Source organism: Rissa tridactyla, chromosome 10 (assembly GCF_028500815.1).
Source record: "Rissa tridactyla isolate bRisTri1 chromosome 10, bRisTri1.patW.cur.20221130, whole genome shotgun sequence".
Taxonomy (NCBI): domain Eukaryota; kingdom Metazoa; phylum Chordata; class Aves; order Charadriiformes; family Laridae; genus Rissa; species Rissa tridactyla.
The window spans coordinates 347,621-364,954 of record NC_071475.1 but is presented as its reverse complement, the minus strand read 5'-3'; the positions used below and the strand labels follow the sequence as shown (position 1 = coordinate 364,954).

At 47.4% G+C, this 17,334-nt stretch overlaps 1 protein-coding gene across 21 annotated transcripts in view; it reads right to left on the bottom strand.

Annotated features, from left to right (window-relative positions):
* Positions 1-17,334, bottom strand: part of TMEM40 (transmembrane protein 40) — a 28,792-nt gene that overhangs the window by 4,802 nt on the left and 6,656 nt on the right. For 11 of the 21 annotated variants that reach the window (XM_054216789.1, XM_054216787.1, XM_054216784.1 and 8 more), the window contains 10 exons: positions 15,829-16,015; positions 10,461-15,317; positions 8,516-9,349; positions 8,122-8,178; positions 4,839-4,895; positions 4,121-4,260; positions 3,358-3,511; positions 2,155-2,262; positions 1,730-1,783; positions 803-838 (listed from right to left, as the gene is read on the bottom strand). In XM_054216789.1, coding sequence (XP_054072764.1) covers positions 803-838; positions 1,730-1,783; positions 2,155-2,262; positions 3,358-3,511; positions 4,121-4,260; positions 4,839-4,895; positions 8,122-8,178; positions 8,516-8,582 — 673 coding nt within the window. In that variant the 5' untranslated portion in view covers positions 8,583-9,349; positions 10,461-15,317; positions 15,829-16,015. Of the gene's footprint in view, positions 1-802; positions 839-1,729; positions 1,784-2,154; positions 2,263-3,357; positions 3,512-4,120; positions 4,261-4,838; positions 4,896-7,540; positions 7,749-8,121; positions 9,350-10,460; positions 15,318-15,828; positions 16,016-17,334 lie in introns of those variants that run through there. The other 10 variants (XM_054216800.1, XM_054216781.1, XM_054216799.1 and 7 more) reach the window with 10 other exon arrangements.

Below are 17,334 nucleotides of genomic sequence, written 5' to 3'. Positions count from 1 at the left end.
CACAGCAGCTATTCCCTGCTCCACAGAAGAGCAGTGCTTGAGCAGGTGTCCTCTCAAAAAGGCCACTCTGCTGGGCCGTCTGCCTCCCACAACTAATGAATGGGGCGTTAGCCTGGGAGCAGGAGGCATGAGGTCACTAACGCAATCAAGCCACTGAAAATTTCCTGCTCTGGGATTTCTACATCTGTTCTGCTGCTGCTCAGCAGGCGCTGATAAAAGGAAATTTGCCTTTAGACTTGCTGGCTGTTCCAGCCTCTCCACTGGTACCGTTGCTCTGTTTCTTGTCATTTGGCTTTCGCCTGGCATCTTCTGTTGGGGAATGCTCCGTGCTCTGAGCTAAGTGGTGGTGGTGTTCAGAGTGGAGAACCACCGTTCTGCAGAAACCAGGTTCCAGCTCCATCCCAATCTCGCGTCCCTGTTCAGCAGGAGACAGAGGGCTGCAGGGAACACTGAAAACTGCCTACCTGTCTTAGGAAAGACTGAATAGTTGCCCAATAGAATTGCTAGCTTTCCCCTAAAAAAGGATGACAACTGCTGTGAGCTGATCTTGTGAGAACCTGGCAGGCCTACAAAAAAAAATGGGTTAATCTGCTAGAACACCTTGTACAGGTGCTGTCAGCCAGCCACTATGACAAGCTTGCCACAGAATGTCTGCAGCATGCCCAGGCCCAACACCAGGCTAACTGGAAAGCAATGGATTTACAGCCCGGGGGGTATTTTTTAATATATACACGTGTCAGAAAGAAGAAACTGCAGTTACAGTTTTCCTTCTAGCAGGATAAGGTTATCTGGGAGCACTTACCTGAATCTCTGTAGGGAACAACCTCTGCTGGTATGCCTAAAATATTATGCAAAGATGATATAGATTAATATCTATAATGAGCATGCATATCGTGCCGCCAGTCCTAGCCCACACAACTCCATTGAAATGAGTGTGGTTGTGTAAAAGTGACAAGGTAGATACCAACTCTAACGCATTAGGGAGGGCAGCTCTGTTGTGGGTTACGCAGTTTGAAAGTGGAAAACATGAATGGATCATTAATCCCCCATATTTCATCTCTCACAATAGCTGGTGTCAGGTAGAATCGGTTTCCTGTGAGACAAATTACCTCTCCTAATGTCAATTTAAATGAGTTGCTCTTACATCTGGGCCACAATCACTTTAAGACAGTAATTAAATGATTTAAGCCTTAACATTTTTACATCCCTGGTTCTATACCATAAGCTGATAGCTATCTTTGTGTGTTGACACAGCACATTTTCTTCATCTGCGTTGTACTTATTTTCCATTTTTCCTTTGGAAGGAAAGGGAAAACCTTGGGAAGAAGATTCAAGGTGTGGTCCTTGCTGATGATCGCCGGTCAGCGCTGAGGGCTGACGGCAGACCCTGTAAACAGTGGCTGCGGGACATGTTTTCAAAGCTCTTGCTGCATTTTGGTGGCAACTGTGCAGACCCAGGCAGCAGGACTTCTCCCACCGCAGTAGATTTTGCTGTTCTCCTGGTTCAACTCTAACCCCAGAGCATGGCTGAGTGTTAGTATTACTTGAGCTTCATATTGTAGGAAATGCCTTTCCTACAGCCAAATTCTGACCCATCCTTTTCCTATGTCTACACACATTAATATACCTTTGTTCAGAAGTCAAACCAAAGAATGCCAGAAATTATCCTTTTTTGGATTTATGTTGGTTGTCCCTAGTAAAAAACAACACTGTTGTCACTTTGTCCTACCTCCAAGTAATTGCCCTTCGGTCTTCTGTCTTCCTAAATCTTCCTCATCACTGTCTGCATAGAGAAAGTGTTTTTTTATCAGATAAAAGAAAAATGTCCCAGCAGTATCAGAAACAAAAGCACTGTAATTGTTTGCTCATAATATGATAATGGCTGTGGGATATGTAGGTAAAAATCAAGGCTTTGAAATGCAAGGATCATTATTAACTGCTTTTGCCTCTGAGCTCTCTTCAAAGCTGGCTGAATAGGAGAAAAAAAATAGCAAATTTTGAAGATGGAATAATTTGTATAAAGGGGTGTAGCGAGACAGCTCTTATTTTAAACACATACTACATCAGCACTGCAAATCTCCTATGTGAATCTCTTATGAACATGCAATCAGACTGAATTATGTGTCAGGGAAAAATAAAATAAAACCTTTTTACCTCGTGTATCTTCATCCGTGGACTCATGGGATGAGCTTTTATCATTTTTTTCCCCTTGTGAAAGCATGAGATTCCTTTCCAATCTCTTCAGGAGTTTCAATTTTTCATCTGTTTTATATGTAGAGAAAAAGATATTAGAAACAACTATTTACATTTTCTCTTTTACAATGACAGATTTCACAATGCTTTATTAAAGGTTGTCCGACAGGAAATCAGACCCTTAGTCTTATTTCAGTGGTTTTTTGCACACAAGGAGTGTGCAAAGCGTTACAAATGAAAGCATCATGTACACTGCTGTTTAGACTTCCTGCAATGGTTATGGTAGATGCCTAAAGTTTCAAATTCTGGCCTTTAATTTACCCATAATGCTGCCCCTGTGAACATTGCCACTCCCTGAAGCAACAGCAGCTGCAGCTGAAAGCCGCGTTAGCTGGAGAGCAGCTGCTCACCCTCCCCCGGGCGGCTTCCCCCATCACCCCGCGAGTTCTGCCGCGGTGCCTGTGCTCACGCCGCGGTGCCAGCACCCTCTTGTGGCACAAAAGCAGAGCCCTCCAAGCCAGCCAGGCCAAATCACAGCGGGCTGCTGACTCCCGGGCCAGGCAGCGAAGTGCTCCTGGCTTGCACATGACTCTTAACAGCTTCAAATTCAGTTTCCTATTGCACAACCGGGAAAACGAGAAGTGCAGTGGAGTCTATTTGCATTTTGCTGCCAGGTTCAGCACCCCGAGCGGCATCCTCTATCCACTCCTCCTAGTTACTACTACATGTGTGGATAGGGTCATTTGCAAAAACATTTTCAGCAGTTCAGCTCAGATTTTTTACCACTATGAGAGCTCAGAGAGTTCCAGGCTGGCTGGGTAACAGTCCATGCAAAAAAGTGTCCTAGGTGTCATCGATCCAGCTAGACAGGAAAAACTGGGGCACCACTTTAAGTAGGAGAAATTTCTTTGGCATCATCATCCCAGGACATCCTCTCTCCTCAAACGAACGTTTTTTTTCCCCAGAAGAAGCCACGTCAAACTAAAGTAAAATACAATCTTTGGCTCCCATTATAGCTACACCTAGCAGTATTTCTAGATATTTTACTTGTTCACTAATGATCACTTCCAAGCATGTATTGGACTTTTCAAACTGGTGACAAGTCCCACTGGCACTGCAAGTAGTTTTAAGAAAATATCTGAAGAACAGCCAGGTAGGACTGACCCTTTCCCTTGGAGCTGGGCAGCTGCCTGTATCCCGCTGGATTGGTTGTCTTCAGCAAGAGGTAAAGAACAGCCATCGCCCGGACTCCTTTCTTCTCTATGGCTTTCAGGCAGGCTGTACAGCCTCCAGGCAGGACCCTGCAGCTGTTCAGGAGCTGAAAGAAAGGTAAGTAAATAGCAAATACTCCTTCCAATAAAATGTAGCCTGTAAAAACATACCCTGCTATACAAATGAATGTATCTCACCCCATCTGTGGGAAGTGTAATCCCCTGGCCCTACTGTACAAGGGGGAAATCAGGGACAAAGAGTAATGCCGATGATGGGAAGAGAAGGTAAACTCCATTCGGCAACTCGGAGAAGAGCTGTCAACTGAGGAAAAAAACCTGGTGTGTAATAGTTAACTATTTAAAGAGCTGGAGAAATGTAGTTATAGGGTCTGAAAACAGATATGCAATCTCTGCGGTATCTTACAGCAAAATGTCACTAACAATGGTCCTGCCTAGAAAACAGTGAGCTGAACTGATCCTGAGGAATTTACACAAAGCAAATTATTTTTGCACATGGAGAACAATGAAGCAAAAAACAGGGGCCTGGGTCTCATTTATCGAAGCGCCCTTTTACAGCATTTAGCATGTTTTAGACATGTTTCAGCATATCAGATAATTGGACTGCATGTTTTCTCTCCCCAAAGTGTATCAGAGAAGTACGGAAGTATCTGTATAATGATGTCTTACAAAGGATGTATGTTTCTTTAGTAACTTACATTGTTCTTTTCTTCAGCCTTCAGGATAGGTGGGTCAGTGGTGGCTAAATATTTTACAAGTGACTCCCAGAAGGACTGGTTCGTTTTCTCATGATGCTCCAAGTAATTGGCATCAGCAGTAAAAACCCTCTGGAAAACGTCTGGGAAGAGAAACAAGCAAATCCCTGTGCAGCAGCAGAGGTGGGTTGCACAGTAGCGTTCCTGTGGTGCTCCGTGTAGGTGTGGTGACAGGCATCAGATTCCAACATGCTGCCCAACATCAGCATGTTAGCGTATAGGAAAGAGAGTAGAGCTGTACTGTATAAAGCAAGTCAGTCTTCCAGAAATCAGCAGAGAAATACAGATTACTGATGTCTTTGTGATACTATTGTCTCAGTTAGAGAAGCAGGGGGAGTATTCTAGCTGTTTAACGGGTGCCTATTCTGACCATGCTATTTTACAGACAGGCACGAAGACACAAAGGGCTGGATACCAAGGTATTGAGATAGCTCATTAAGCATTTAAATGCACAGCAATATCTCCTTCATGCATCTAAATTCCCACAAGCACATGCCCAAGGCCTGATGAGAAGCTTGTGGAAGAGCTGGGAACTGACTGCTGATCTCTCTTTTACAAGCAAGGAGACAGAAACAAGTTTCATTGACTCATGACCACTCTAGCAAACACTGTTGTGTAGTGTGAATGAGCTGAAGCTTTGATCTTTGTGTGCTGCCCTTACCTTGCTGTTCTTCAGTAAGATCAGGGAACGGGACATTCAAGTTCTCCATTGCTGGGCCTGTTCAAAAGAGGAGAAAAAGCATATTTAGAAACAGATCAGTCTGACTTTCTCTATCTTTCTGTCTTACACTTGATGTTCTGCAAACATGGCATCTATCTTGAGGCACTTTAGTTTTGAAATCACTTCTCTGTTGCAATGGGAGTTTCACATCATGATTCATTTACCCTCCTGGGACCCATTCTCGAGAACTCTGAGTGAGTCTTGCTGGGCTGGCCTTTGGTTATTAAGAAAGAACAAAAGTCTGATCATCATGAGTAAAACAAAAAGAAGTCCGACTTGATCATTCACATTGTTGGTTTTTTACAACTACCAAGGTGTCTAATTAACTATTTACCACAGAGGTGAGCAACTTAATAGGCCCTGTTCCATTCCATTCCATCTTCCAAACAGAACGATTATTCTGTATCTTTGACACCCTTATACTTAAAAAAATGTACCAATCCGGGGGAATAGTAGAAACAGTTCATAGGAGAGCCCCGCAAGATTTGGAATCCTTGTCTCACAGAAGACTTTGACACTTCAATGTCTGTTCTTCCCATGTTGTCATGTAGAGGAAATTTCCACTAACTTTAGGTTTAGGAATTAAAAATTCTTAGGTGTCGATCCCAGATTTCTTACTAGTATTTACTACAAAAACAAATTCTGACATCCTCAAAATCCAATCTTTCATTTTGTTTTACTAAAATCACCCCAGAAATTTTGTTTTGAGGCTGTTTTATTCTGACAATGCATTTTTTTGTGGTGGCTGTGGTTCTGACAGTTGCCTCCACCTACTGTGGCCCAGGCATCCTGCGTCTTCCCTCACGCAGCATTTCAGCTAAAGCACTCTTGCATTGAGAGGTGCAAAAGAAGATTTTTGGGGAGCCTGAAGTACAGTTTCCGCTATGCAGGACACAATAGGAAAACAGTTTATACACCCACACTTTTTCTTACAATATAACTTAACAATAGCAGATAATACCTTTTATTTAACCACCCAATACACCTGGAAAAACTGGCAAGTTTTTGGTCAAACAAGCTTTGAACCCTATCAGTTAGTCTAATAAGTTTTTATTTCTCCCACCAACCTTGCCTGACTTACAGCCTTTGCCGCTGTAGCTGTGGCAGCAGCACAGTGTGACAGTCGCCAGCAACGTGAGACTGTGAGCACCCGATAGGGAATGCAGGAAACGCATCTGTCCTCTCTGCCCGGGTAAGCAACAGCTGATGTTGAAATACAGGCACCCAGCATACCACACCCTGCATAAACTCATTCTGGACTGCACAATAACAAATGTAATTTCTGTGCAGTTTCATATCTCCAGCTGTGGTTTTCAGCCTTTTTGAGTATCTTTATTGCCTTCCTATTTACTTAGGTTAAACATTGCAACAGTGTTTGCTTTTGTAAGTTAAATCCTTTCAACCTCTCTGTGGACAGCACAGTTGAAATACAAGGCCTAAAGGAACAAAATTACTTTAAATGGCAAAATTTCCTTTCTGATGAATTCAATTTCATAAAAATATTCATTAAAATATCCAAAGATTTTACTGTTGCGTGAAATTGAGGAGGTTTGTCCTTGGTGCTCCTAATACCTAGTGAGGCCACTTTCATCGGCACATTCGAGGTACATTTCATTGCCACATTCGTGTCACTCATCCTGTGACACAAACCTGCTGCAGCAGCTGCCTTATGCCAGCTTTGCATAATCCCAGAGACAAAGCAAGCAGGTAGGCACCAGCAGATCTGTCCCACCACGCACAAAAAAAGAGCAGATGCAACACTGAAGGCAGAGGAGACACCATCCACCTCATTTGGTATCAGAACAATTTACCTTAAAACTGGCCCAAATGACCAGACTGCTCAGCTGCACCAGCAAGAGAGACACATTTGCGTAAAGCACTTACACATCCCGCTCTGATAAGACTTGGATGCTACAAAAGGATCCAGCAGCAGCCAGCATCTTCTCCCATCTCTCTTTCTGTGCCTCCAGCACAGGTAAGCCCAGTCAGTCACCAAGCTTTACACAGTTAAGGAAGTTGGGTACCTAATTTCTCTTAGGCTATGGACAATTAATTCCCCTGTGGCTCTTCTGGAAAGAAAATCAGATCTAAACAAAGGGTAAGTATAGGCATTTAATTATTGTATGTTTTTAAAGTGATTTAGTTGATTATACTCCATAATGAGAGAAGGATGATGATATACTGGCATTTCAGCCTGGCTGTGAGCTCATTGGGGAATGACATGAACAGCAGACCTCATATTGCTTTCCCCACAGTAAATCAGAACTTAATTGCAGTGAGGTCTTTTTAACATCTTAGAATAAAATTTTTGTGCAGACCCAGACTTCTCCTAGTTGTTTAGAAAGTAAGGCTAATAACTGCCATACACAACAACTTTTTGCTTAGCTGCTGAAATATATCCAAGTGAAATTGTTCAAAGGGATAGCAAAACATGTAAATGAAGTAAAATAATGTTGGTTTGGTTTGACTTAAAGACAAAAAACAGGCAATCCTAAACTTTTTTCCTTTGAAACTACTTTTACCTTTCCTTTTAAGTTATGTGCTGACACCAAATCTTGCTAAATTTTTTATTTTAAACTCAAACATTAAGTCACTCGCTGCCCTTTTCTCAAACCAACCCAGCCCAGCTTCATAAAGCACACCTGCAAGTCTTAGGCTGGTCCTAGTGGTTGGTTCCACAGGAAGATGTCCTGGAGGCCTGTGGTGAAAGCTGGTCGTTTCTTCCAGCAAGACAACAAAAACTGATCCACGTCGTCTAAGTTTGAAACCGTTCCTAGACCAGACTTCTCTAGTCTCCTCGGGTAATGCCACCTGTGAGATAGTTCTGCTATTCGTCTGCTTGCCTTCCTGCTGTCAAATATAGATGAAATGCAACAGAGAAGCAGCAAAACTCAAAGACTTTTCACTCTTTACAACATTCTTGAACACTGGCAGGTGGAGAGACCCAGCGAGTGTGTGTCACCATGGGGAGGGCAGCTCCCCAGGCTCGGTGTGACCGTCCCCATGGGTGTGAGCAGGGAGCAGGCTCAGCCCGTCTGCCCCTTGCCGCAGCACCGGCTATTCCTCCCTCTCCCGGCTCTCACTGCAAGCCCAGACATGGTGGCCGTGCTGCTGCCAGCCCCACACCCACAAACCCGGGGCCGTTTGCTGCCTGTTTTCCAGCCACACTGGTAAAATGATGGCAGCACTCCTGTATGCATTTATATACACCATTTGAAATTACCTGGTTTGTATTTCTCCTTACTCACTGTGTGCTCCTCTGTGCGGTCGTTGGAAAGCTCTGAAGGGAAGAAAATGAGCTCATCAGAAGCCAGAAGAGTTCACGTTTGTAGTCTGAGTAGTTAAAGCAAACAAATCTTCCTCGGCACAGAAAATAGGGGGATTGCCACTAGGATTTATAGAAAAAAAGATATTTAAAAGTTGTGGAAGTCCAGTCAGGAAGACATGGAGGTCCTCACTGCCTGTGCTTTGCCCCCACAGCACCATGACCCCTTGTCAGTGTCTTGATGCCTCGGGGAGCAATAAACAACCAGCCATGTACCAGGAGCCAGGACACAACCCTGAAATGCCCTCAGTCTCAGTCACAAGAAGCTCCCGAACCCCTCCCCGGCGCTCACCTGAGGGCTGTGCGGTGGGTCGGGATCCCAGCGCAGGGTGTGCGCAGCGCTGGCCCCAGCACGCCATGGTGGGCGGGCAGGCGTTGGGGCTGGCGCTGGGGCCTCACGTGGCCTCCCCTGACTCACAGCAAGAGTGGCGGTGGCTCTGCATCGTCCTCTGGCCACCCTCGGTCCCGCTCCAGGCGTGACAGGAGGAGCTGTGTGTGTGTTTTCCGTGTCCCTGAGCTCTAGGGAAGGCTGAGAGCCGATCCCACCAGCGTGGGGGTGAGGAGCTGGGCAGCTTCCCAGCCTGCCTCAGGCACCGATGGGCCTCAGCAGCCCCGACCGGCCAGGACCCGCCAGCCCTCCCCATGGCTGCTCCAGCACAGCCCCTGCTTGGGCTGGAGGCCCGGGCCCGCTTGTCTGGGCTCTCCGGGACACTAAGGGGAGGTCAGGGGCACGGGGATCCCTCTCTGAGGGGAAAAGACTGGGCTCCCATAATGGCGAGTGGGGAGGCTGTGATGGCAGTTTGGAGGCCCAGGCACGCTGCCCTCCTGCCCCGACCGTACCCAGGCTCAGGGAGGGAGGCACAGGGGAAAGGCCTGTGCAGCGAGCAAGGAGACGGGTAGTTTTTGTACCACACTCTCAACAGGAAGGGGACATTGCCAGCACAGGGGGTCAGGTCCAGCCTCCTGGGCTGTGGGCCCAGGAAGGGCCCCCACCATCGTGCCCGAGGCAGGCCCACTGCCCACCTCCCTGTGTCCCAGAGCTGCGGTGTCCTGTGGTGGAGCAGCCGGGTGCTGACAGGGAAGGGAAACCATCCATCATGCCTGCCTCCAGCAATCGGAGAGGGTGCTGCAAAGACAAAGCCAGAGCCATCTCTGCGTTATTGATGTGCTCACCAAGGCACGACAGACTGAGCCATGTTCAAAATCCTCCTCTGCTGTTTGCTCTGCACACAAAGGTGCTGAGGGCTCCTGGGTAGGTAAGAGGCACAGCTACCCCTCTGGGGAAAAGGACTCTACACCACCCTGAACAAGTGATAAGCTTGTAAACAGCACAATCTCCTGCAGGTGCTTGGGTTGAATGAGGTGGAGCAGCCTGTGCTGATTGCCAGGAGCCAGCCGGGCTGTGAGGAGCAGTGCTGGCCATTTACTTCCAGGAGGTCCACCCTGCTCGGGCCAGCCCTCAGCCCCCTGGGCATGCTCAACTCCCACAAACTTCCCCACAAGCTTATCTGCTTAGTATCAGCCAGGAATCCCAATACCTATGTCAGTTGAAGAAAGAAAATACTAGTATTTCCTAAGCAAACCTGCCCTGCCTAGCATTTGCTTTCACTATGACCAGGGCTCTCTCCAGTCTCGTCATGCATTTCCACCTTTGCCAGGTACAAAACTTCTCTGGATTTCATAGCTGGAAGTTAGATTTTTATCGAATTAGGTGTGCTTTTCCAGCAACGCACATAATAAGTGAGTGGGTGCAAATCCTCCATTTGTTACACAGTCAAGTGTCATTTGCAGTGCATTGTCTGCTCTTAGAAAGCAACAGGGAGCAGCCTGGGCTGGATCCAGCCTCCAGTCCCCAGTTAGCCTGAGGGAACGGTGGTAAACTGGGGGGTTGCTCTCTGCCTTTTCACAGCAATCGGGTTTGGTAGCTGTAACTCTTATAAATGGCCTCTTGAGTTCTGGTAACAGAAAATATCAGAGATCAGGATGGACAGTCCTGAAAGGCAGAGGTCCTTCAGATCCTTGAGTTGTCCATCAGCAACTTCTCACATACTAGCGACCGCTTGTACGTCCTCACTGCCTGGCTGTGCTCTGGCTCTCTCTCTGTATGGGCTGCTACACGCTCTCGGCCACTCAGGGTACCAATTTACTTTGATTATGGGTTTAATGCTCACTCTTCTCGCAGGAGGAAGAGATACAAACTGTTTCCTTGTAATCCTCACTGCCTTTCTTAGACTAACCTGAAACAAAGCATCCCTCTGTTTGGCTTTGTTTGTCCTTTAGCTGCGGTAAACTCTCTGGTGCTCTCCTCTGAGCCCTTCTCATCCTCCTCTGGTGCATGTAACTTCTTCAGCACAACATTAAACTGAAGCCACCTCAGTGTTTTCTGTTTGGGGAGCTGCTCCTTCACCAGCAGACAATGGTTTCTGACCCAGTCAGCCTTCAGCAGAAGGAAACGAGACAGTAGGAAAGGGGGAGGCAGACCTCTCCTGTGCAGGAGAGCAGAAAAAGGAAGCCCAGCTCAGCACCTAACAAACACCAGCTACACTGGTGCTTCTCACTACAGCTGCCCCTGGGTAGATAATTAAGCCTTTCTTATGCCAGTGTCTTGCCTTTGGCCCTTAGTATTGTCACCTAAGGAAGCACCGCAGCTCCTGTGGCCTCCTGAGCTCCTTCTCGGCCTGCTCAGAGGTAACCCAACCTTTTAGTTGCTGGGCTAAAATACAGTTCTGGGTTTGGCTTCATTTCAGTAGGATTTGTGTTACATCCTGATGTAAGAGTTCCTTTTCCTTGGCAAGCATTGCCTCTGGCTAAGCACGATGTTTGGTCACTTGAAAATGTGTGTGAAGAGCAATAGGAGACTGCTAGGGACATTCCAACAGCACCGTGTGTCTATCGATTATACAAGGTGTGGTCATGTTAAGTCATTTATTAAATTAAGCAAACGGTTTCACCCTGGTGCAGTTGGTGCCCGAGGAGGGGGTGTGCAGAGTTGTGTACCGTTCCTCTGCTCTCCTCTCTTCTTCAGGTACTGATGCTTTGGGAGTCACTGGGATGCAGATAGAGAAGGCAATTTATACTTCCTGTAGTAGGTGTGCATTGATTTTCTTCTTTTCCAGTTGTTTTCTTTTGCTTGTTTGCTTGAGGTTGTTTGGGTGTTTTTTTTGAAGCAGGCTGTTTCACTAGTTTTCTGCAAGTGCCTGTTCAAGTGCCTTGTCTCACATACCCTGACATATTTAATTACATGTAATGTTGAACACTTGAAGCAGCTAATACTCTGCATCTACTTCTGCTGGGAGGCTATTATCTAATTCATTAGAATGCTGTATCATGTATTACATATGTTTATTTTGCCCTTATTTAGGAACTATCTGCTGAGAGAGTTAGGAGAAGGGTGATTCATTCTTTGTACGCTGGGAAAATTGCTTCCAGGAGAGGTTTAGAGACACGAGGCACATGCTGAGCAGCTCGTAAACCTGACACTAATTGGGTCCAGGGTGTGTGCGCGCAGGTTTGTCACACAGGCAGGTTGCATGAGAAATGTAGAAATACTCCTAAACGAGTGTAGGAGGAGCCCAGTGGTGGTACATATTCAGAGTAGTAATTGCTCATTTAGTCATCACATTTCTGACAGATTAAAACACTCCCATGACACTTCTTGCCCTACCCAGACTTTTATCCATGGGGTTGGTTAAATTAGTCCCTTCTGTGTATTTACTTATCTGCTACTTTTTTTTTCTCTAAATAAAGTCTGCTTAAACAATTGTGAGACTGTGAAGTACGAGTAACTGAGGAAGGATTACGCTTCGCTGTCAGCTGCATTCTGCAGACTACAGCTAGTTTACAGGTACTTTTCTGTTTTTAAACTCTCAACACCTTTGAGAGAGAGAAAGAGAAGAGAAAACAACAAGTAATAGTACAGCCACTGCCCTGACCCCCAGACTATCCCTGAATACCCTCTTATGCTGGGAGATGAAGAGAAAGCAGCTGTTTGCCTTTGGCTGAGGAAGCTGAGGCTTAGCCGTGCAAGTTCTGACAGAAGCCTAAGGGAAAGTGGATCACGCTGTACCTTGCTGAGATCTTCTGGAGATCTTTTTTTTCTCATTCTTTATTCTTCTGTGGAATTACTTGCCATAATAACTAATTCGTTCTATTAATATTTCAAACTAATGCAGTAAATTTTTTGGTAAAGCCTATTAAATTTAAGAACATAATTTTTATGTAGAAACACGAGTTTCTTGTTCTACACAGGTTTTTCAGCACCTCTCCTAAACCCCATCAAGAACGAAGCAGAACACTATACTCACCTCTACGCATATTTTTGCTTATTGTTTCCTTAAACTTTTACTTCTAGTCAAAATTACGCTTTCTTCAAATTCATTAGAAGCTTTCTAATCTGATGTGTTGTAGGAAGTGGATAAGGGTGCTATAGCTATAGTCTTATAGTAAAATTTTATTATTTACATTAAAAATCTCCAGTTTCTAATCACGACCGAAACTGTGGCAATAGAGGCTGAAGATGCCCAAGATGAAGTTAATGCGTGTTGCAGACTCTATTGACAGACTCTAGAGAAATGTTCTTTGTTTCTCCGTATCACCAATGACAATATTGCTGGTAGCAGGCTCCCCTGCAGATTCTTGTGTCCCACAATTTTTCACTGTTTTGGCCGGGTGTTACGGAGATGCTGAGCAGCTCTCCTGTGCCTTTGTTGGCAAGTCGAGTGTGTATAGACTTTGAAATAAATGAGCATCAGATTTTGCTACAGCAGGTCCAGATCTGTGTGGAGCAGCTATTGAGCCACCAGCAGCTCTGTTACGCCAGAGTGCGCATTGCTTAGCTGTGTCACAGGCATACAGACCTGACCCTTAGTATTTTGTGCTGCTCAGAAGGTGGCTGTGGCTGTTCTTGGCAAACGCAGCTCCCAGTTTGGCAAAGGCCAAACGCTCCATGTTTCTGCAGCTCCCCAGAAGGTATTCCTTTTTTCCCTCTGCAAGTGATCATTTCAACATCCGCCCTCTTGTGGGGTCAGAAGTTAGGGGAAAATCCACCAGCCCGTCAGGACTGCTGAACTCCCTGAAAGTCCTTCAGCGTGGACTGAAGCTCTTGTGCAGAAAGGCTGCCATTGCGTGGTCTTGTCCCTGGCCACGGGGACAGGGTGCAGGAGGCTCTTGCCAGCATCCTTGCTCCCACCCTGCCCTCCATATCCCTCTCCGGGGTGATTTTTAGTTTTACTTGGCTCTGCTGATGCAGGCATTGGGTGTCCCAGCCCACTGCAGGGCTGCGACTGCAGCTTGCCGGAACAAGCCCTGCCCAGCCACGGCAGGCTCCTTTGCTGCTGGGCTAGAAAAGGAGAAGCTCTGGCTTTTCTGCCTTTCTGTACATGATGGGGTTAAAGCATAACTGAAGGCCAGCTCAGCCTACTGACTTGCAAAGCAAAAATGTTGTTTCACAGCTCAGACTTCTCGTGGAAATGTGCTGAGTTTCTTAGCACAGAAACACAGCGGCTTAAATGGCAGTCTCTCTTAAAGGCCAGAGACACAAAGGTGGCAGCGCTACTAGATTTGCGTTTCTGCTTCTCTTGTACTTGAAGCTTTTGCCTGAAATGCAAACCCCATCTGGTTTGGCAAGGAGGGAAAGTGGACCTGGGTCTGGCACTTGCTGTACGAGCTATTCCTTTCCTTGACCAGTCTCTAAAACAAAAGTGTCCTGTATTTTTGGAGCTTGGGGTTTCGGCTCAGGAGACACGGTGGTATTAGCATGCGATCATACAGGAAAGGAGTAACTGCTGTAGCAAAGCAGATTCATCGATTGTTCGATCTCATTGTTTTAAGAGTTCCTCCTAGCTGAGGGATGGGTGGTACTAATGTAGGTTGGGTGGAAGAGGAGAGCGGAGCTCTTCCAATCCAGTTCCGGTACTCATCACTAAATATAGAGCTGGTACCGACGCAGCACTTCTGGGTTTGCTGTGAAATGTCTGGCATGCACTGGTGTGGATTATTTTTAAAATGTTTTCATGTTTATAGTAGTAGCTTTTGTAGCTGAGCTTTAGCAAACAAAAGAGGGGAGCCAAGGAAACCCGAACCTGGCTCCAGGGCACTACTGGGCAGTGAGGCACTTTCCTGTCCTGTGAACAGTGGCCACAGCCTTAGCAGCACAGCTGAACTCCTACAAATGCTTCAGCCAGCCTTTCAACATGCTGTTCAAGCAGTGGGGTGGCCACCGCTTCATTACTCCCAAGGTAATAAAAGCCTTAATCAGGGAGTGTCTTAGGAGGCTCGGCTCCCAGATGTGGAGATACTTTGCAGCACCCGCAACTGGTGAGATGGCCCATCAAGGACCCATTAATTGGTGAGGAACTTTGTTTTGCCTCCAGTACATTTGCTTGTCAGGCTTGTGTCCCTGAAGACATTCTTGATGGCTTCCCTCTTTTCCTGGGGACCCCATTTGAGGAGGTCCACAGCCAGATGCTGCTGCTGCAATATATGTTCCCTCACTCCATGGATCCACGCCAGTCTGTGCGACCAGCCAGGTTGGGCTCCTGTCACTGCCTTCAGCATCAAGCATTGGTCAGGCTGGTGTCACTGACAGTTGCTGGTCATGGCCATGGGCTCCCTCAGACCCTGAGGTCCCCGCTGCTGGTTGGAGGAGCCCTGTGCCTGGCTCCTGCCTGCCAACACCATGGGCATCCATGGCTGCGTCCAGGCGTGAAGCTCAGCCAGTGCTGGTGCCTCACAGGGTTTGCTGTTGGTACCACCTGGACACTTGTGTGACAGCTCTGTCCGTCTTTATTTGGAGAAAAAGGGCTGATCCATGAAGCTGTTGGTTTTATCAGCACACCCCAAGCCCTACCCTGGTGGGGTTGCCTTCAGTCCTTGCCGTAGGGCCAGACCAGCGAGTCCTGAGGGCAGGGAGGCCATTGGGGTGGGGGGGTGCTGGGCTGGTTCCACATCTGCTGCAGGCTGGCTAGGGACGGTCTGGGGGGTGCTGGGCGCCATAGGAGTGTGAGAGCAGTGGCTGCTGGCGTTGGGTCTGGCTCTCTGGGGTGCCAGGGTAACCGCGGGTTCCCAGCTGGGCTCCCGAGGCTGCAGAGAGGAGCCTGTGGAGAGAGGAGGCTGCTGAGGCCCTTGGCTGCAGATGGGACACAGGGACTTTAATCCACAGCACAGTCCAGAGAGGGCAAAGCTCACCACCATGGGCTGAGCTGCTGGAACAACTTGGCTGAGGGGGACACCTACACCTCATGGCACCACGGAGCAGGGGCATTCCTCCAGGCAGGTTCACTAATCAGGAGCGAGCGTTCTAGGGCAGTCTCATCCCCTGCTCTTTCTCATCCTGACCTTGCTTGGCATATGCCTGTCGCTCCTCGGGGCTGCTCTTTTGCAGGCAGGGCCAGTTTGAGCTAACACTGACCCCAGCTAGAGTGGGCTCCTGAGAAGGTGGCCCAGGAATTAAGAGGCAAATTAAAGCATCTGCCAGCAGCAGAAACCTCAGCAAAGTTTTTTGGCCAACCACCAACTTGCCACTCCACAACAGACTGACTAGAAATGCTTCCTGGCTACAAGCAGCCACCTAAGGAAGCAGCAGGGGGTGAAAAATCAATGACTCACTGTTGTCTCTTCCTCCACTGATGGACTATGACACAGCACAACAGTGCTGCAAATAGCAGGGAAACCACAAGTGCAGCTGTGCTTATCATACAGCGCCTTCACACATCTTCAGCGCAGACAACACCGAAGTAAACACTTGTGGTCTTCTGGGGGTTGGCAACAGTTGTGGATCTCCCATTGACTGCATCTGGAGGAGCAATTTAGGATGTTAGTCCATCCTGTGCACCACTGGTAAACTTGCAGCACATTTGATACAGCCAGGATGTCCTCCTGTTTCCCCCACTGCTGGTGCCTGGAGGCACGCTCCCACCCTTTGGAACAGGTTGTCCCACCGAACAAAGCTCAGAAGGCCAGAAGGAGAATGTGTAGGGGAATGCAGCTGCCTGAGCAGTTGCTCCTTCGAGGGACACAGACAAAGCCCATCCCTGCAGCAGGGAGTGCCATTCTGTCACAGAAGGAGCGATACACTTCACTCATAAGAGAGAAGCAGCAATATATTTATTGATATAAAACAACAATTTAACGAAGCTTGATAGTAAATGTGACAGTGGTTTAACAAGATTCGATTGCAAGGTGCACGTGGTTATTTACTCCATGGAGGACAGGGTCAGACAAAACTGTCAGGGAGACCCTCCTGTTGAGTCCTGAGATTCAGAAAGGACCCCCGGGCTTTCTAAACTCCTTCTCAGAGGAGTCTAGGTGTGCATGGATCCAATGCTCGTCCCAGATTCGATGAACAGTTTATGTCTAAAGGATTATATATGCACAATCAATCCTTTATATCACCTAGCTAAGGTTTCAAAGTTAGCATGCTATTAGTCACTTGCTGAGGATCTGTGGTGGCAAGGAATCTCTTAATCTCGAGAAGTAACCTTGAGAGGCGTCCCTAACTCAAGGGAAAATCCTGGTGTGCAGCCTGCTGCCCTTCAGGAGAGCTCAACAGACTCTTCTGGGCTATCCACTATTTATGGAGTAAGATGATTGACCTATAGTCATCTGCACGCCAGCGAGGCATCTGGGTAGGTCCCTGTTGCAGACAGCCTTTGTCTACCATGCTGCCATTCGTTCCCCAGAGTCCAGCGTAAGCTGGGCGCAACCATCACCACCCCCACTGTTGGGGGGAAAGGAGCACACCGCCTCACCGCCCTGACTCTCCCTCCCCTTGGGCCAGCTCCTACACCTTTGTGTAGGCTTTGACAGCACTGCCAAAAAGCAGAGACAACAGGTAAAGCCTCGGCACGGCTCAGGCAGAGAATGGGGAGGTTCCCTCTAATCTCCTGCCCAGTCTGGGAGTCAGGGCCTCAGCTGATGGGAGGGATCCTGCTTTATGCTGCCTTTGTGCTGTGGGCCTCTAGGGACTCACAGCAAGATCTGGGATGCAGCTACAATGGGAGGAACATTCGTGCAAGAGTCACATTTCCCATCATCTGTGGAATGTGGTCCAGATGCCTTGAACCCAAAAGACTTTCAGCTTTGGCTGCTGACGTGATGCGCAAGAACGGGCAC